Here is a 21,530-nt window from a genome sequence, read left to right as displayed (position 1 = left end):
TGTGAGTGGACACTCTGATGATGCCCTTTATGATTTGTACTATTTGCTTATTTTCTGTTGACTTCAACAGTCTTCTTGGTGTAAACATAGTACATTTATACCTAATGAAATGTACCATGTTTCCCCCAAAATAAGACCTAGCCGGACAATCAGCTCTAATGTGTCTTTTGGAGCAAAAATTAATATAAGACCCGGTCTTAGATAATGTAATATAATACGGAGTCTTATATCAATTTTTGCTCCAAAAGATGCATTAGAGCTGATTGTCCGGCTAGGTCTTATTTTCAGGGAAACAGGGTAGTCAGCAGCAAATGGAGCAAGAGTGAGAAGGGCCAGGTCCACGCCCAGGATGGATGTCTTCTCACTTCTGTCACAGGCTAAGGCTGGGCTTGGGACAGTGACACAGGACACAGGTGAGGTAAGATGAAGTCAGGACCTTTCATAAAGGAAAAGCTCGTCCTCATGCAGGGCCTAAGCTTCCCGTGGGTGTGGGTTTAGGGGTGGGGGTGAGATGGGGGTGGGGAATCCAGCCCTCCTCCCCTATGAACTGGACGGTTTTGATGCCCCTTTGCCAGGGGTATCACTGGCTCTCTGGTGCTGGGATTGTGGGTGATTTTCATTGCTGTTCCTCTACTTGTCTGTACTTCCCAAATCCCACTGACATGTAAGGCGTGAGTCGGTGCACACACTCATAACCTACGTGGCTCCCTCCCTCCAAGGGCTCCAAGGCTCAGAGAAACGCCCTCGACATTAATCATTTGCCATCACAACCGATCACAGGGCGGGCGGTTATTCCCAGGACTCGATTCTCTTGGAGCAACCAATTCAAATCATTTCGGTAAAAGAGGTTTCCAACTAAAATATTACATTTATATTATTCATTTGTTTTTAATGCCGAGTTCTCTGAGACCTTCCTGTTGCTTCCAGGGACTGTTTATTTTTGAGTTCAGAGAGGAAAACGTCCCACAGCAACCAGAATGCTGAGTGGCTCCTTGAGTGAACCTAATTCCCCAAGGAATGACAGTGTCACACCAATATCAGAATCCTCGAGTAGGAATAAAAATACAGACCCAGATTTCTCCTTTGGTAAAACGCTGCATCACGAAACCCACAGCATGCTGAGCACCGGCAGCCCTGTTGTTGGCACGTTGTGAGATCACAGGGCCTGTGCCCCTGGGATCTTCCTTCGGCACCAAGCGTTTGCACCGTCTCAGCCGAGCTCAGTGATCCGCTGAGACTGAGGGAACGTTCTCAGGGCTGAAGGCGTTCGGGCTCCAAATGGTTGCTTGCAGGTGCCTTACTGTGGAAACAGCGTCTGTTTGGCTTCTTCCTCCTGAATTCTTCCTGGGCAGATGTACTGGCTGCCTCTGCAATGTCTCTGATAAGTGGAAGTGTTGTGGCAACAGCTCGTTAGTCAGCCTCCTGCTCAGGAGCTCATGCCCTGTGCTGTGCCTGCTCCAGGTCTCAGCAGAACCCTTAGACTCGGGGAGCAGCCCCCCTGGGCTTTGGCAGAGTGCAGGGCGTTCAGCCAAGGTAGCAGATTCTCCACCGTCGCAGAGCTCAAAGCCCTTGGCGGCAGACCCTGAGCATGTTGGAGACATTGTCCTTGCCCTTGAGAAGCTTCCACCGGCCGTGCACCAGCTTTTCAATACTGGACTCAGTGCCCAAGGGAGTGGCCAGTGTTTGTCCTGGGCAGTGTCCTTAGTGGACTGTTCTGCGAAAGAAGGGAGAAGAAAAAGGTTAACGAGCCTTCCTAATGCCGACCTGCAGCTCTCACGAATGCAGCTCTGGGCCGGAAAGCAGCCAGTGCTCCATGAAGGGACAGCGGGGAGCCAGGCCGGGAGGTGTGCGCACGGCAAACGGGAAGCCCCGAGGGCCGGGAGTTCCGGGTGAGGGAGCCCCATTGGCTGAGGGGCCTGCGGGGGTTCCCATGGCACTGTACTAGGAGCCCTGCAGCTCTCATCTTTTCAGGATCTGGAATCTTCCCGAAGGAAGCAGATGTTTATGTATTTTGTTCCTCTAGGTTTTGATCTCTGTGAAGTTGGTCAGGAGGAAGTAATCCTGAAAACCGGGAAACAAGCCAATCGGAGAACCATGCACTTTGCGCTCCAGTCCCTGCTCGCCCTGTTCGGTACGTGCTCCGCCCGCCCCGCTCGCCCTGCGCCCCCTGGGGGTGGGCGCCAGCACGAACGTTTTGGGGGAAAAGTGAAGAAATGTTTTTGTATGTGTGTTAGGGGTTGTTAAGAGCAGTAAACAGAACTGCCTGCTCTCCTGGAAGTTACAATTAAAATACACGCAGTGTATGGATGAGGGGCTGCCAAGTGCTAATACAACAAGCGGGGGAAGGGGCTCGAAAGCGCGAAGGTGGGCGCAGAGCTGCCGGCACCAGCGAGGAGCCCAGATCCTGGGGCTGGGGCTGGGGCTGGGAGGCGGTTTTCAGGCCCCGGGCGCACACCTGCCTGCCTGACCTTCTCCAAGGGCCATGCAGGCTGCGCACTAAATGCTGGCTCGGTGGCAGCCGTGGTCTGAAGGCAGGACAACAGGATCCGCTGAAGAACGTGTGTCAGGGGAGGGTCAAAGGCGATACTGTGCGTTTTGGAGCAGCTGCCACAAGGAGGCTGCCTTTGGCTGTGACCTTGAAAGTGGCAGAAGGGCCCTGGACGCGTCCGTTTTGAAGCCCCCGTTAGACACTATCCAGGCAGCTGCGTCTATGAGTGTGGAGTCCAGGGAGAGGCCGCCGTGGAGACCTGACTGCATCGGTGTCCGCGGGGCACTGGGCCCGGGACCCAGAGGTCACACCGATGAGGGGCCCTGGAAGGAGCGGTCAGAGAGGGCAGGGTGTGCTCGTGTGCAGAGCTGAGCAGTGAACACCGAGGTGGCAGCCTGGGCACACAGTGACCTTGACAGGAACTGGGGTGGTCAGGAGCCTGAGTGGAGTGGGCTACAGGGTGGGAGGGGAGGCAGGGCGGGGTGTGGGTGTAAAGGACTTCTGAGGGGGCTGCTGGGATGCAGACCAATGGGGCTGCCACGGTGGCTGTGGGTCTAGGACAGGGGGCGTCACAGGCTGCCCACCCACCCGCGCCGAGCAGGAAGCGATGGGCATCCCATGAGACAGGGAGCGGAGTCCAGATGGCGCCGTGGTGGGCGCCTGCAGCATGCAGGCCTCTCAGAGCTCCTGGGGGTTTCAGGTTATAAGATGAATTCAAGTTGTGTAGGAGTCACACTTACATAATTCTTCGCTAGCTTATATGCATATAAATCTGCTTGTGATTTTGAAAGAAAACTCAGAACCATATAGAATTCTAACTGCCCTCTGGGCGCATACGTTTTGTCTTAGATTCTACTGAGCTGCCCAAACGCCTCAGCCTTGACAGCTCGTCGTCCCTGGAGTCCCTGGCCTCGGCCCAGTCTGTGTCCAACGCGCTGCCCTTGGGCTACCAGCACCCGCCCTTCTCTCCCACGGGGGCCGACAGCATCGCCTCAGATGCCATCTCCGTGTACAGTCTGAGCTCCATCGCCTCCTCCATGAGCTTTGTCTCCAAGCCCGAGGGGGGGTCAGAAGGTGGGGGGGGCCGAGGACGGCAGGACTATGACCGGTCCAAGAACGCGTACCCGCAGCGGTGCAGCCTGCCTCGGAGCCAGCTGTCCCCCCAGAGCCGCGCTGCAGGCGGCAAAGATGAGGAGGAATATGAAGGCTTTTCCATCATCAGCACTGAGCCTCTGTCAGCCTACCAAGAAAACAGAAAGACGTGCTTCTCACCAGACCACAAACAGCCCCGAGGAGGGGCAACTGGGGGTGGGAAAGTTTCCGTCAGCTGCAAGGGGAGCATAAGCACTCCAAACTCTCCAGTTAAAATGACTCTGATCCCCAGCCCAAACTCACCCTTCCAAAAAGTCGGAAAACTCGCCAGTTCAGATACGGGAGAATCAGACCAGTCCAGCACAGAAACAGATAGTACCGTGAAATCCCAAGAAGAAAGCAACCCGAAGCTTGATCCACAAGAGTTGGCGCAGAAGATCCTGGAGGAGACACAAAGCCACCTCCTCGCGGTGGAGCGTCTCCAGCGGGGCGGCGGTCAGGCCGGCAAGAGCCATCACCCCGAGGACGGGCTCCCGGGGCCCGGCGGCGCCGCCGTGTTCAGGGCGTCGGAAACGAGCGCCTTCAGCAGGCCCGCGCTCTCCCACCAGAAGAGCCAGTCGTCGCCGGTGACCGTGAAACCCAAGCCGCCGGCCAGAAGCTCCTCCCTGCCCAAGGTGAGCTCGGGGTACAGCAGCCCCGCCGCCGAGGCGCCCGTCACGGACGGGTCCCCGGGCTCCGACTCCCAGAGCTCCCTGACCGACCAGCCTCTCTTTAAACTGAAGTACCCCAGCTCTCCGTACAGCGCCCACATTTCCAAATCCCCGAGGAACATGTCCCCGAGCTCAGGCCACCAGTCTCCCGCCGGCAGCGCCCCGTCCCCCGCGCTGTCCTACTCCTCGGCCGGCTCCGCTTGCTCGAGCCCCGCGGACGCTCCCGACATCGACAAACTGAAACTCGCGGCCATCGACGAGAAGGTGCAGGCCGTGCACAACCTGAAGATGTTCTGGCAGAGCGCCCCCCAGCACCCCACGGGACCAATGAAAATATTCCGGGGGGCCCCTGGGACCATGACTTCCAAAAGAGATGTCCTCAGCCTGTTAAATTTGTCACCTCGGCACAGTAAGAAGGAGGAAGGAACAGACAAGCTGGAACTGAAGGAGCTGTCTCTGCAGCGCCGCGGGGAAGCGCCAGCGAGGGCCGCCCCCAACGGGCACTGGCACAGCGAGGGCGCCGCGCTGAGCGCCCTGCCGGCCGGGCCCCCCGCCGCCGCCCCCACGCGCCCTTTGAGACTTCCTTCGGGAAACGGCTACAAGTTCCTGTCCCCAGGAAGATTTTTTCCTTCCTCTAAATGCTAAAGCATCTTTTATCCGCACTGACTCAGCAGCAGCCGCAGGGAGGGTCTGGGCATTCACTGGGCCTGACCGCCACGAAGCCACCAGCCACCTCGCGACGGGTGCTCTCCCGCAAGGGGCAGCCACGCCCAGGGGCCACCACACACACGGACGGTGGCTTCTCTGGGACTCCGGGCCACATTCACCAAAAGCCAGGACTTCTGTGGGGGTTGGTACAGGAGGCTCATGGAATTTTCTACACACTTCACCAAATGTTTACCTTTGAACTCCCTGCTTCTCTTCTTGGTTCTTCAACAGGATTTTTGTACAAAAATGGTCATGGTTCTGGGGTGGGGAGAGGAAAGGGAACACATATTTTGCTAAGAGGTATATATGCAGTACCTTTTATACACAGAAATACAAATAGAGCTTTTATAAGGCTTTCAGGTGCTGGTTGGGGGTGGGCTATATAAAATCTCTCTAACTTGAATTCTACATGAAAGTGTTATATTAGCCAAAAACAGAATTATGGTTTTAAAAATGCCAATGATTTATAATTAAATTGTAGCAATTTTGGTCTCATGATATTGTAACATCACAGTAAGGATGCAATAATTCACATGGAAACAGCGCTTCCAATCCGAAACCCGCTTCATGGAGCCCTACAAATGTCCTTGGGGCCCCACTGTCAACCAAACTTGAATTTTCTTAAAAATTTTATGTAACTCTTATCCAGGCATTTCAGAACTATGCAATTGTGATTTAAAATGCAACTTTGTGCTTTTAAAACATTACTGACCTTTTTTGTACATGGATAAACAACTTGGTTTTATTATCAATAGTACTTTGCATTTATAGCTATTATTTTTAAAAGCTCAAAAAGTTTTTTAAAGTGTCAAATTTTGAATAGTCATCAATAAGTAATTATCAAAGTTTTGGGGGGAAAGATTGAAATTAGTCCTTATATGCAAAAAAAAAAAAAAAAAATCCCCGGCTAACTAGATTTAACCAGAATCTAGCCTTCCAGCTCCTATTCCCTTTACCAGCTGCTGAACTGTATTCTCCGTTCCCATCTCCAGGCCTCTAGAACCACTTCTATCTCACTCTGCTGCCAGGTTCCCACAACCCAGCTCCCCACGCCTGTGAGATGCTATGACCCCTCATCTCAGTTGTGACCAGCGCCCCTTGCTCTGCGTCTGCAGGACGAGAACACACAGAAGGCTTTACTGTCCACAGCCTGAGAAGTGGGAGCTTTTGCTGGATTGACATCCAGATGACTGTTGAAGTACGGACACAGACAGCCCTGAAAGTGTTGCCAGCTCGGAGGAGCCAAAAGAATAAATAGTCTGTGGAGGGGTGACCATTAACTTATTTGAATAAAGAAATGAAATGCTGAAAACCATATTAGTACTAAGTTTAGTTGGAGAATTTTAGGTAATGCTAAAATTACAATTCTACCATCCTCACTATGAGGGTGTATGTGTGTCACACGAAGGTGAGCAGCCACCCAGCCACCCAGCCGCTGGCAGGACGGACGCCAACACCAGACCCCCAGGTAGCGTTTTAACCCTGGGTCGGGTCTCACCTTATAAACATACACTGACCACTTGCCCTGTTCCTGGCTGGTCTGAAAAGAGGAAAGGATAATATTTATTCAATTTGTTATTCTTCTGAGCTATGTCAGAGGTTTCTGCATTTAACGCAACGGCCACGTGGATGAAAGCAAACAATAAGGTGGTCTCAGTCTAACCCTGATTCCAACACTGGAAGAAAAATATAAAGAAGCCAGCAAGTAAGAGGTTGTCTTTATGTCAGCAGGGAAAACAATCAATGGTCAGAAAAGTACTAGTGTAGCAAATGAAAGCCGAGTTTATCGCACTGTGCATTAGATAGCAAAATCAGGTCCTCAACAACAAAAACTAAACCTCAAAGGAAATTTCTGAATTCATCTGTAGATAGTGGGGCTGTTCCTTTCTCAGCAAATCTCAGCCTCTTTCCCAAGTGCCAAGGAGCCCTGGAGCAAAGGCCTGGGGTCCGCTCCATCCGTGAGGATGCGGGGCTGCCCAGGGGCCCCCTCTCAGGCACCCCCTCCACCACCCAGACCCCTTCCCGGGGTTCCCAAGCAGCCAGGAGGACTCGTGGATCCTCTCCTGGTTTCAGTCCTACGTACATTGTTGTTTTAGATTTCATGTTGAAAAGCCAAATGGTATATGTGATTTTTAAATTTTGTCCTAGATATAAGCTTCAATGAAGGAAAACAAACATGATGGAATCATAGGACCAAACTAAAAATCGTTGTAGAGTCACTGCTTTTTTATGTTCACTGTCAGTCTTGGTGTTTTTCTATGAGTGAAATGGATGTAAAATCAAGGTGACTTTTTCAGGCTACACTGAAAAAAGTATGCACTTAAAAGTTATGTGAGAGGGTATAATTCACAGATTTCTTTGTACAGATCGGGGTTGGCAAACTACAACCCACAGGCTAACTGGTCAGAGGCCTGGTTTTTTACAGCCATGAGCAAGGAATGGATTTTACCTTTTTAAATAGTTATATAAGTACCTACATAATATTCTTGATTTTGCCTCTTTGCCCACTAAGCCTAAAATATCGAATACCTGGCTGTGTAAGAAAGTTTGCTGACTCCTGGTATCGATACCAGACAACAATTAGAATAATGTGTTGTTTCTACAATCTAGGGAAAGTGAGTATCAGGTTGTGGACAGAATTGATGGGCGTGCATGGCACCCTGAGCCCTGTGGACAGAAGCAAGTGATTCCTCCGCAGGAGGTGGGTCTTTGCCCACTTTGCAAGGAGTTCATGCATGTGGGTAAAATTTACAAAAAATTGTTTTTTCTCCATGTACAGATATCATTGGATGTAGTTCTTTTTCAGCTCAGGAAACTGGCATGCCCTGCCCGTCCTCTCCACCAGATGCAAGGACACTGAACACCAGCAATAAAATCTCCCTCTCCTGGAAACCTTGCTATGACCACAAAGCAAGGTAGCAATGGGCTCTACCGTAATTCGCACTAGTGTACTCAACTGCTTTGCTGATTGAAACGAAGTCAAAATACCAAGACAAAAGGAGTTACTAAAATTTACATTTTGATCCACATTCGTGTGTAGTAAAATGAAAAACTTCTCACCTCCATCCCATTCGAAACAATCCATGGTCCACACGGATACTTGCTGGGTCTCAGCAGGAGACCAGGTGCTGCACACACCGCCCTTAACCCTGACCTTGTCTGTCCCCCACCCCAGCAGGTGACCATTGTAGCCAGTCTTCAGTACGGTGCCTGCCTGTCCCGCTGCCTCCCACAAGAACTGTCACTGTTAGTTTCTGTTCAGGTTGGAAAAAACGCCACGCAATAATCTGGTTTGCTTTTAGTATGTAGGCAGAAAGTGAAAACTGTATAATTTTCATCACATATTTTGTTGTTTTATCTAAAATGATTGTACATGTGCTTTGTGAACTAGGGCCTTGTTTGTGCCAGATCCGTCAGAGATGTTCCATGTAAGGACACGTGCGGTCACCTCTCCCTTCCTCAGACCCCTTCCCCACTTGGCACTCATGCCCCTCGTATGCAGTGTTAGCCATCTTTGGCCTATGTGGACTTTTTTTGTAAATTACACAGTTTCCAGATGGCATTAAACTTTTTATATTATGAAATTTATCATGTAAAAAGAACTTCATATTTTTATTGAGACTGCTAAGGCACTTGGCCTTCCTTTGTGATTTCAGTGTCTATTAAAGCATGAGTTCCCTGGGTTTTAAGTGCTGTATCTGCATCTCTTTCTGTGCACAGTCCATACTTTCTAGCTTTCTTTGCAGTACAGAGTGGCCATGTGTATTAATGAGCACGTATCTGTCTAGAGTTTTATCCTTATAAATAGACTGTAACCTCCCATTCGACAGGAGGAGAGCCTGAAGGAACATACCGCAGAGCCGACCCGCACCCAGGCTCCTCCAGCCAAGGCACGAGGACCTCTTAGTGGGGGGCTATTTAGATGACTAAACACGTCTGATCTTCTGTGATCATAGTTGGAGGACCAGAAAATTCTACAGTTGTACAAATGTTTAGATCAAAACAAACAAACAAAACAGTTCATTACCAGATTCCTGTATCTAAATACTTCCAAGGAAAGTATTTCATAAAGAAGAAAAGCAATCCTACGTGTAACAGTCTGAGAGGCATGAAGGAAGAGTGGACAAAGAACCAGGTAAATGTGATTAAACTGGAACAATACTGATTGTATCAAAAGAGTAATGTCTCATTTAGGGAGCACTAACAAATTAAAATACTAAACAGTACTATGTAAAGCAAGGAAGTTAAAATGTTGTAAGTTATTTGGGAAGAGAAGAAAGAGTAGATTACTTTTAAAATAAGTTAAATATGCATAATCACACACAAAAATAAAAATAGAGGGTTATATTTCCCAACTAGTTAGAGGATGAGAAATAAGTACATTTTTTACAACTTAATTGATCTAAAGGAATAGAAAAAGGAGGGAACAACAAAAACCATTTTAAAAACAGGACAAAAATAAGGTGAAAGAAAAAAATTACTAGTAATCATATACGTAAATGAACTAAACTTAAAAAGGAGATCGACAGATGATGGCAATATGCCACGTGCTCTTTAAAAACCTGTATACTCTGGGGGAAAAGAACAAACACCAAAGCATAAAGCCCCGAATGGTTGACAACAAAGGGATTAGCAAGATAGATATTAAAAAGCACTAATAAAAACAAAAAAGATTCATAGCCCAATGTTTAAAAAAATACTTAGCAGAAAGGCAAAATTCTAAATTTGTATGCAGCTAACCATATAGCTTCAAAATTCATAAAGTAAAAACCAGAACGACAAGTTCAGAAAACTACACTATCATAACAAGAGATTCTACCCTCTAGTCTCGGTAATTGATAGATGAAGCAGACAAGAATTTAGAAACCATACGGTAGGTTTAAACAAATTTAGCTCACGAAATGGAGAGAAGCTGACCTCTTATAGTGAGTCTACATTCTTCACAAACACACATGGATTATTCTATGAAAACACCATGTATAAGCCACATAGTAAGTCTCAGCAAATAGTGAGGAATCAGTATCATTGCTACCATATATATATATATATATATATATATATATATATATATATATATACACACAAAATAGCTTAAGAATAAAGTTAATTTAAAATTTCATAAAAATTAATGGAATGTGGTTAAAGTGGCGCTTTAAAAGGAAAATGTATAGCCTTAAATGTTTATATTCGAGGGTAATGTTCAAAATACGTAACTGCATAAGCCCCGACCAAGGGCTGCCTGTCCTAAGCGTCTAGTGCTATGATGTACGGGTGTGCATTAGGAAAAAATAATAACCACTGAGCTAGGCAACCAATCCAAGAAGTCAGCAAAACAGCAAACCCAGAGAGAAAAGAAGAAAGGGAATAAGAACAGTCAGAGTCTCACAAAAGAAGACAGTATAGAAGATCAGGAAGGGCAAAGTTTGTCAAAAAGACAAAATACACTAATTTCTGAGACGGTTGATCATTCATGTGGGGGAGGAGGGAAAGAAAAGGAAAGGAAAAGGGGGCATAGCTAAAGGTGCAGCAGAAATTTAAAAATAAGAAAATACATGAACAACTTTATGCCCATTTATATGAAAATGCAAACTAATGCCTAACAAGGTTCAGGTAGCCATACATAGTTGAGGTAACCAGAAATGCAGGGAATAATGGACCTCAAATGCAGGAGAATGCTGCCACTGTCAGGGAGGGAAGCGATGGAATTAGGATAGGAAGCAATTTATGAGTGACTTCAACTACATCCAATTCTACTTAGTCACATATGTAAACTACTCGATAATGAACTGAAGAATGAATGGCCTGGAGAGAAGGCAGCTCCCCAGCCCTGACCCCCGTCCCCCCTCCCTGACCTGCGTGTCGCTGTGGGGACACCCCGGGTTCCCCACCACACAGAGAGGCTTCGGACTGGAGCCCACGCTCCCAGGGCATGTCCCTGCCCATCTCACCACGCGCACACAGCACAAGCAGTGCCTCGGCGCCCTGGGCTTTCCTGAGTCCTGGCCCTGCAGCTAAGGGTCAGATCTGGACCCAATGTTTTGCTTGCAGTGTGTGGCAAAGTCATTGGGGTAGGGGGATGTCGGTGGCCTGGAGACGGACACGCGTGTTCTCCCGTGTTCCCAGCCGCCCAGTGTATTTAGTCACTGTGATGGGGGGCTCATTAGTCACTGCAGCCCAGCCAGACAGACGCTGGGTTGTGAGGGGTGGGGGGACTGAGACATGCAGAGCGGGTGTGGGGGTTACAAAAAGAAAATGAATGAAGAGTATCACTGGCAACTGTACAATAATAAATTCGATTAACTTTTAGAAAAAAAATATTAAAAGCTCTGGTGCAAGAAAGAAAACTTAAAGAAACCAAAGCCCATAAAACTAAAATAGTAATCACAACTCCTTACCCTTTATCCAACTCTCAAAAATTACAGGCCCAGGTGGTTGTAAAGGTATTTCACCAAACTTACAGGGCCAGCTGATGTCTATCTTTTCCAATTGTTAAGAATAAGAGAAGATATTCAAATAATTCCATGATGCTTCTCTTAATTCTAAGATCTATAGATAGTATAAGAAAACAAAACAATAAGCCCATTTCATTTATGAACCTAGACGTAAAAATCCTAAATAAAATATTAGCCATAAAGTCCCTGCATTTTTAAAACTAGGAAAATACAGACAAAAAGTGGATCGATGTGTTAGTTAATGGAGCATTAGACCTTGCTGATGAACACACATGGTATTTTCAGGGGCAGCTATAAATACTTCCACATATGGAAATGTGGGGACAGAGCCCCAGAGAGCAGTTTTCAGACTCTCGGCCTCACATAGAAAGGTGCTGGCTCAGGTAGTAAATGGCCATCAGCTGTGATCGGATGGCCATCAGCTGTGGCTAGTTGGCCGTCAGCTGTAACCAGTGAGCCATTGGCCACTAATGTAACTGCCGTGGCTACGCTAGCGAAAGAGAAGAAATGGGGGCTAGCAAGAAGATGGGGCTGGCAAGTGCAGACTGCTGTTAGGACAGTGGGTTGCAGACTATGTAGGTCCTGCTTCCTGTGTCTCCAGCCCAGCCACCAGCGAGAATATAGTGGTATGACTCCCTTACTTATGGCTCCGTGGGTGTTCCTTTTTGGCCTCACCATGTTCTGCATTCTTATGTGGGGAGCGGGACAGGAGGTCCCAACGGACGCCCCACATGACAAATGGCGCAGCGAGCAGGGTCCCCTGCGTGACACATGGTGTATCGGCAGGATACGGTGCTGGCCAAAGCTTTCCGAAGGGCAGTGGAGCAGTTTGTGCCTATGAAAGCTCAGTTTGAGGAAGACCAGGAGGAGCAGCTCCCGGAGAGCTCGATTCCCGTGGAGGGGTGGAAAGACGTGGATGGTTCCCCAACAAGCAGAGGCCGGAGAAAGCGAAGGTTGTTGCCGCCCTGTGGGCTGAGAACTGCTTGCTGAGGCAGCCCGGATGCAGGACTTGTCCCAGGAGGAAATGCATGCTGAGTCCTCCGTGGGAGATGAGGGTGAGATCAAGGTCATCCCTCACCCCCAGGACAGCCCTGGTGAATGACTATGGACTATGGAGAATTGCCTTCCATCCCTGATTTAATGGACGCTTGACTGTTTGGGAACATACCACCATGTAGTGGGACTGGCGGATGTTTGCTTTTGTGTCTTGACTGGCCGCCATTGAGAATATGTAAGTACCTTGACTGTGAGTCGCTGTTGTTCCAGCACAGTGCCCTGAGAGGCCCAGAGAGAGAGTGGCAGTGACCTGAGAGCCCTGGCTGTGCCCAGGAAGTCTGGCTGTGTCCAGAGAGAGTGGCAGTGCTCTGAGAGGACCTGGCTGTGCCCTGGGAGACAGGTGGTACCCTAAGAAGCCCAGGATGTCTGGCTGTGCCCAGAAGTACTGGTGGTGCCCTGAGAAACCCTGGCTGTGCTCAGAGAGCCTGGCTGTGTCCAGGATATTGCATTCACCTCCAGGCTCCTCGCACAGGGCCCCTCGCAGAAGACGCTTTTCGCGTAGATTGTAAGGCGAGACCCTGTAGGGGTGGAGTATGGGGACAGAGCCCCAAAAAGCAGTTTCCAGGCTCTCAGCCTCACATAGAAAGGTGCTGGCTCAGGTAGTAAATGGCCCTCAACTGTGATCAGATGGCCAGCAGCTGTGGCTAGTTGGCCGTCAGCTGTAACCAGTGAGTGGCCACTAATATAACAGCTGTGACTACGCTAGCAGCAAATGGGGGCTAGCGAGAAGATGGTGGCTGGCGAGCGTGGACCGCTGTCAGGACAGCGGGTTGCAGATTATGTAGATCCTGTTTCCTGTGTCTCCAGCCCAGCCGCCAGCGAAAATATATTGGTTTGACTCCCCTATAAATGGCTCCATGGGTGTTCCTGTTTGGCCTCACCATATCCTGCGTTCTTATGTGGGGAGCGGGACAGGAGGCCCCTCAGGCCGCCCCGCATGACAGGAAAACTAATAAGCATTAAGCTATGGAACATTACTACCCTGAGAAGCAGAGTGGCTGAATTCTATGGTTTACACATATCAATGTAAAGGAAATTCCAAGCAGTTCCATCATTCCTTAAGAAACTACATAAGAGCTACCTAAACGAATTATTAATATTTAAAGAAATATTTTACTTGTTCAAAATAAATGTATATTTAAATGGGGAAGAAAACAAACAATGTAAGAATTATACCCTGCTATGACTGCGAAAGTAGAAATTGTCTTTAGTGTAATAATCTATAGAGCAAATCTAAGGACACAAGGTTAACACAGAGCTATGCAAGGATTTATGAGCATGCGCATGTGGTCCCTATTACCTTAGGAAATACAATTCATGTTCTCTGTGACTGCTCAAGAATTTGCATATCCAATTGTGGAATGCATGTTTTGTCAGATGCTTCCCTGGGAGGAGAATGGCCGTTAATGAAGATTTGGTTGTGTGCTTGAGGACCTCGACTGACAGCTGATACAAAAGACAAGTACAGGCAAGACCGCTCTTAGCTACTGCAGCTGCTTTTGAATATTAATATTCTAATGCTTTACGTATAGGTACTTGGTTTTGTTGTTTTTAACCTCAGAATTTCTGGACAAGGACTGCGCTTGGTACCTTTCTCAGGGTAAAGCCTTTCTTCAACTTCCCCAATGAGCATGCACGCTGCCGGCTCCTAATACTAAATACTGGCAAACAGCGGGGGGCTGAAGGTTGAGCTGCACCCACTCCACCAAATGAGGCCAAAACATCTGGATCCAGATACATTCAAGGACCCGTTGGCGTTAAGGAAGCGTTTTGCCTCACAAATGAATTTACATCCACTCTCCAAAAGATATTACATTTGTAGCAATTGTGCATTTGAGCTTCAGGGAACAATAATATACTTAAAGATATAAATATTCTCAATATATTTATATTAAATAAAAAGTACAATTCTTAAGATAACTTGAAATCCCAGTAGCAAAACTCAGGGTGAACCCTGTTAGTTAATTGGGGCAGGTAAATGAATGTGAGTTCTAATCTGCCTGGCAGCATTTGGCCAAAAATCTAATTTTTTTCCCCCCATACAGAGAGATTTCTGAAGTATAGTCATTTTCTTTTTGAACCAAAAACTGAAAAAAGAATCAGTTCTTATTTATTTCAAGAGTCACTCATTCCACAAATAACTTGCTGAGGGTTTATTGTGATAAATAGAATGTAGCCAATAAAAAACAAATAAGCAGAAAGTTAAAATAGGTAATTAAAAATTCTATAAAATAAAGCTGGTCCACTTCCCTGACTTAGATGCCATTCTCACCTGTATCACACAGTTCAAACAGCTTGAAAAATGGAAATGCCAACCACCGTGCCCACCACCTACCCTCCTCACAAGGCCTGGCTGAGGGACGGGATAGCACACTCAGGCAGTTGAGTTCAGGGGGCAGGACCCCCTCTCCTGGCTGCAGCTGACTAGGCCAGCGCAGGGCAACCAATCCTGTGAGGGCTCAGACCTTTAAGGAAAGCCCTGCAATCCCATTCCTTTTCTCATGAATTCAATCCAGGAATCTCTGCCGCTGCAGTGAGAGCCAAAAGGAAATGATGGAAACAGATCAGTGGGCATGCAGGCCAAGGTCGCAGAGGTGCAAAACCTATGAGCGAGCAGAGGAAGCCAGCAGTAGAGCAAGGTGGAAAAAGCAAATGCAGAGGCCCCTCGAGAAAGTCCCTGAAGTGGCCAAGTTTCAGGCCACTCGACAGTTTCACGTTCAGGTACCTGCCACTTGCAGTAACTTAAAGGAGACTTTTTTTTCCTTTGGATTTAATGGCCTTGATTGTGGATGTTTGAGACTGTGGAATAATAATAGGAGCAAGTTAGAAGTGGGGCAGGGAGAAAGGCTGAGGGGTCAGGCAAACAAAGACAGAAATGCCAGCAAGGGAGTAAGCTATATACATACGAGATACGGGAAATAGCAGAACACACGAAGTATGGAAGTCTGAGCCCATACAGCGAAAGGCGCTCTATGGATTCAATCAGAAGAGAAATCCCATGTTCCTTCTTACGACTCAGGCTTGGCCTGCTCTCCTAGCATTGTGGGTGGGACTGCCTGCGCCCCCTCTGCAGCCAACACCTCCACTTGCCAGAGCCACTCTCACGTGCCTACTGAAGGAGAGCATGTCGATAATTCTCCCCTTTTTCTCCTGCATTGTCAGGTTTTTCCTCTCAAATTGTTCTTATTAGCACATAAATATGCAGTAATCTCTCAAGTTATCCCCAGATCCCCATCCAGCGAACACCCCATTTCTCTGCTCTTCTTTCAGAACAAAGCTTCCAACTGATCTATCAAGTTTTTGCCCCCCCCACACCCCCCCACACCCCCCCACACACAATCAACAGCTGCAACATGTTGCAAAATTTAGTGGTCAATTCTTAGGTCTTTGCGATGCAGTACAAATAATACAGCATCACGTATGAGGTCGTCTTGAAGTAAAAGTTTCATCTGCATTCAATTAAGCCTTTCATATGTGCATATAACTTTCAGCTTACTTTAAACACCGAGATTATTAGAACAAGTTACACAACACCATGAGCAAACAACGAGGCAAATCCAGAAAGTGGGGCCACCCACCACTCCACACAGTGCTTTTCAATACAGCTTCCTGCAGTGATGGACATCTGTGTTGTCCAGCACAGTAACCACTCGGCATGTGTGGCTGTTGGGCAACCAAAATATGGTTATTCGGTTGCCACGCTAAATATGGTTAGTGTGACCAAGGACCAAATCTTTAATATAATTTTAATTTATTTATATGTATAGTGGACTGGTGTGGTCTCTTAAGCCAATATTATAAAGAAAAATAGAGGCTAGGTACTCATCAAGATAAAATAATTTTAAATAAGAGATATCACAACCAAGTGTATTTCTATACACAATTGTATTTCTATATACTAGCAACAAAATTAAGATCAATTCTGTCTACCATTATGTCAATAAACATAATTGATTAAAACACTGAGCTGTATAGTTAAAATGGGTGCAGTTCATAACGTGTAGATTATATCTCAATAAAGTTGATGAAAAATACTTAGAATAAATTAAACAAAATTAAGTAAGACTTCTACATTGAAAATTATAAAACACTGCTGAGAAAAAATTAAAGACATAAGTGGAGAGAGAGACATTCATGGATGGAGTGTTCAATATTGTTAAGATGTTAATTCTCCCCAAATTTATTTACAGTTAACACAATTGCAGCCAAAATACTGGCAGGGAAAACATAAGTTGAGCTCACGACTTACTTTAAAGCTACCATAAGACTAAGTGTTTGGGTATATAAACAAGTAGATCAGTGGATAGAGTCTAGAAATAGATGGAGAGAAAAGAGCCGAGACATAGATGGTCAACTGATTTTCAATAAAAGGTGCAAGGGAATTCAATGGGTGAAGGACAATAGATGGTACTAAAACTACTACATATCATTTAGGGAAAAAAATCCTCAAACCATACTCAAAAATTAATTCAAGATGGATCATAAACCTAGACATAAAAGCTGAAATTATAAAGCTCACATATAAGAGACTATCTCTTTGACCTTGAGTCAGGCAAAGAGTTCTTAAGACACAAAACACATTAACCATAAAAGAAAAAGTTAATAAATTGGAATCTATCAAAATTAAAACTGTCTGCTCTTCAAAAGACATCACGAGGAAATGAAAAGGCGAGCACAGCCTGGAAGAGCACATTCATGATACTCTTTCATGATATCTTTTCCTGACAAAAGACCTGTATCTATAATACATATATAAAACACCTGCAACCCAATAATAAAACATCAAACAATAAAATAAATGATTTGAACAGAAACCTCATAAAGGATGATATACAAAGATCAATAAACACATGAAAATGTGCTCAGAATTATTTATTAGTCATCAGGGAATGCAAATGAAAATCGCAATAAAAAAACACTTGCCACCTTTAGAATGGTCAAATTAAAAAGACTGACCATACCAAATGTGGTGAGTATACAGAACAACAAGAACTCTGATACCTCGTTAGCGGGAGTGTAAAAATGCTAAACACTTTGGAAAAATGTTCGGCAGCTTCTCACAGAACTTAACATACACCTGCCTTCTTCTATGTTTCAGTATTCGCCCAGGAGAAACAAAAACAGATGCCCACAGAGACTCATGCAAGAATGTTTATAGTTGCTTTATTCATGGTAGCCCCAAACTGAGAAAAACCCAAAAAGCTATCAGCAGGGGAACAGATAATCGAGCTTCGGTATCGTCATACAATGGACTGCTACTCAACAATAAGAAATGAACTCATGCACGACAACCTGAGTAAACCTCAGAAACACTGTGTTGAGCAAAAGAAGTCACACACAAAAGAGTGATACTTTATGATTTCATTTATATGAAGTCCTAGAATAGTCAAAACCAATTTTTGACGATAGAAATCAAGAGTGGTTGCCTCTGGGAAGAAAGGGGGATTGACGGGAAAGGGGCACGACAGAACTTTCCATGGTGACAAAACTGTTCTGTGACTTGACTGGAGTGTATACATTTGTCCGACGTCAGCAAATTGTACCTTTAACATGTGTGTATTTTACGTGTGGAAGGCATATAAAAAGCCCCAGGAGTTGGGGGGTAGGTAGGTAAAAATTAACAAGCTGATTCTAAATTTTATATGGAAATACAAAAAGGGGCCAAGAATAATATCCAAGGTCATCTAGAAAAAGAACAAAGCTGGAGAAGTCCCACTGCCAGAAATGAAACTCTATTATAAAGCTCTAATAATTAAGACAGAGCGGGTTTGGTACAAGGATAGACAAATAAAGGAAACACAATAGAAAGTCCAGAAACAGACCCCACGCCTGATGTCTGACAAAGATGTTACTACAGTACAGTGGAGAAAGAATGGACTTTTTAGTACATGGAGCTGGGTCAATCGGATACACATATTTTTAAAAGTTAATCTTGACCTCTACATCATACCACATACAAAAATCAACTCTTGGTGGATTGTACATCTCGACATACAAGGTAAAACTAAAAGGCAGTAAATCTAGGAAAAATATTTAGAAGAAAACACAAGAGACTATACCCTTAAGGTAGGCAAATGTTTCTTAAACAGGATATGAAACATAATAACTATAAAGGAAATATTTGATAAATTGGACTATCAACTATAGAATGAATAAATTAACAGTGGTGTATTCATACGGGGAAAGCTACTATATGGCAACCACATGTAAGAACCTGGATGACTATCTCGAATGAAATGTTTAACTAAAGCCAGACAGAACAGAGTATGTACCACATGTTTCCATTTATATAAAGTTCAAAAACTAGCAAAACAAATCTACGGTGTTAAAGTTAGGGTACTGTTTACTCTTGTGGTGGGAGACTGATTGATACCTGCTTATCTGGATGAATTCACTTGGCAAAAATTCACCACGTTGTACAATTACAATTTGTGTATTTTTCTGTATGTGTGCTGTATGTCAATAAGTAGAAAGTTAAAAAATAATGCCCAACCTGATTTTTCTCCCCAGTCTTGTTCTCTCTGGTCTTCTACATCTCAGTAAAACGGCCACTCCATCCAGCTGTTCAGGAAAAAACAATGCAACCTTGCTCAACTTCGTTCTTTCTCGTATGCACCACATACAATCTGCCGCAAACCTTCTGACGCTATCATCTCTGCTACTCGCTGACTGGCCCCTGTCATCGCTCGCCTGGACGACTCGCTGGTCTCTCTAGCTCCCACCCTTCTTCCCTTCAGTCTGTTCTCCACATGGCAGCCACAGAAAGTCTTAAAACATACATCAGCTCACCTTATCTGTTTGCTCCAAAGCCTTCAAAGCCAAAGCCTCCTAATGCCTTCTAATGCTCTGCGACCTGGCCCTACCCTTTTCCTCCCTGCTCACTCCACTCTGGCCAGAGGCCTTCTTGCTGCGTCTTGGATGTGTCCCACATGCTCCTGCCCCGGAGCCTTGGCACATGCTGCTTTCTCTGATAGCCAGCCACGTGGCATGCTCACTCAGCCCCTTCAGCTTTCTGCTCTAATGTCACCCCTCAGAGGCCTGCCGACAATTTTAACAAGCACTCTTGCAATCACGTTCTATACCCTTTATTTCAGCTTTAGTTCTTTTCATAGTTATTATTACATGGTAGTAGATTAAATAATAATTTGTTTGCTCTCTGAGGTTCTTGAAGATACATATTTTTCTTTATTTCACAATTATATCCTCACCACTAGCATAGTGACTAGCACATATTTTTCAATGAGGGTTGTTGAATTACTAAATACAATGAAGGAGACACAGGACCTCATGTAGGTCTTAAAGTTTTATTAAAAGACATTAAAACGAAAGAAGGATCATATTTTAAAAAATTATGTATCAATAATAAAAGATGAATACAAGTCATGTGTATACATTTCTTGGTACCCCTGTATAAAATTAATATGTGCCTAATGTACTAATACATGTTTAATGTCAACTTTAAGTTTATATGGAAATTTACCATATTAAGGACCAAATTTAATTGATATCTTACTGTGAATCTTCATTGTCAAAATCCCAATATTATGTCTAGTATGAAATTAAAATTTATGTTCATTAAAAAAAAAAAGAAGAAGAATCATATTAACGGACAGAAAGCCTGAATACCATAAAGGGTTAATGATCCTAGAATTACTATGAAAATTAGGTTTAAGTCCAATTAAAATCCCGAGTTTTTCATAACATTTAACAAGATCATCTTGAAGTTCGTATAGCAATGCCAAGTACTCAGAACAGCCATGAGAGTATCAGCAAGGGGTGTGTTTGTAGAGGGAAGGAGAGGATTTTTCTGCCATATAATGACTCTAATTCATAAAAATCTGTGCCAGAAGCCTGCAGGCATGTCATACTCTGATATCCCTTCCTTCTCTCCTCTAAATCACAGGGCTGGATGTCCGGGGGCTACATTTCCACAGACCCTGCCGGCAGGATGAAAGGCACTCATATAAAATTTGGAGGCAGAGGAGAAACGGAGGTATGTTTTTGCTCCATTATCAAGGATGGGCAAATGCCTGATGGACTTTAGCAGACTGAGATTGTGCAGCGTCCTTCAGGCGTTGCTTAAGGATGGGTGACAAGTGATTGTTTTCAGAGATTTTCGGTAGTTTCTGTACCTTCCTGATGCCCTGAAAGTTAGTGGCAAACCTGAGCGGTGGCAGCCAGTGACCTCCTGCACCTTTATTCCTCCATTCCTACCACTGTTTTTGTAAATACCCAGTTCACCAGACTGAATCCATTCTTACCTGAAATACTTAAAGAGGTTTGTTTTCCTGTCTGGACCCTGGATGAATTAAGTTGTGGTAAATAAAATAGTGTGGCAATTATTAGCACGGAAAGAGACAACTAGACTAAAGAAAGACAAAGCTCAGAATTAGACCCACACATATATGGAAACTTGATATTATAGAAGTGAAACCGCAGATCAGTTTCATAGATAATTCATAGATCAGTAATAGTTCATAGATCAAAATATGAACTATTTAATAACACTGCTGGAATCCACTTCATAATAAACACTCATTTCAGGAAAAAACAAACAACAAAAAAACTGGTCCCTACTGCTAACCCTACACAAAAATCAAGCCCAGGTGAATTAAAGCCTTAAATGGGAAAACAACTCTTATAAGCTTCATAGAATATTTTTATGATTTCAAAGAGAAGATTTCTTAAATAAGACCCCAAAAACCATAAACCAGAAAGGAAATTAACTTCTGCATATCAAAAAGCATCTTAAGCTCTCTCCCTCCTCTTTTCCTCCCCAAACATTCAGGTGGCTCTAAGCTCTCCCAACAGGTAGGGGGAGGAGCCCCGCCACCCAGGGAGAGGACTGAGCAGGGTGAGGACGGCCTCCTCCAGGGGTGGGGAAGAAAGTGCAGGATGTCAGAGCGCAGGCTGGGGGAGGCTGGCCACCAGGGGAAAGCGGGGATGACGGTCCCTGTGGGGAGCTGGGGCCTGAGCAGGGGAGGGGAAGGGCGGGTGGCCCTGGAAATGAAGATAAGTTACATA

The 21,530-nt window shown here is 45.4% G+C and overlaps 1 protein-coding gene across 3 annotated transcripts in view; it reads left to right on the top strand.

The window, feature by feature from the left end:
- The window catches only part of TTC28 (tetratricopeptide repeat domain 28), a 617,832-nt gene extending 611,957 nt beyond the window's left edge, over positions 1 to 5,875 (top strand). For all 3 annotated transcript variants that reach the window (XM_081037616.1, XM_081037615.1, XM_081037617.1), the window contains 2 exons: positions 2,024 to 2,131; positions 3,338 to 5,875. In XM_081037616.1, coding sequence (XP_080893742.1) covers positions 2,024 to 2,131; positions 3,338 to 4,935 — 1,706 coding nt within the window. In that variant the 3' untranslated portion in view covers positions 4,936 to 5,875. The remainder of the gene's footprint in view (positions 1 to 2,023; positions 2,132 to 3,337) is intronic.
- The last annotated feature ends 15,655 nt before the right edge of the window (positions 5,876 to 21,530 follow it).

This window comes from Rhinolophus hipposideros (assembly GCF_964194185.1).
Source record: "Rhinolophus hipposideros genome assembly, chromosome: 24".
Lineage (NCBI taxonomy): Eukaryota > Metazoa > Chordata > Mammalia > Chiroptera > Rhinolophidae > Rhinolophus > Rhinolophus hipposideros.
This window is presented reverse-complemented; position numbering and strand designations above follow the sequence as displayed.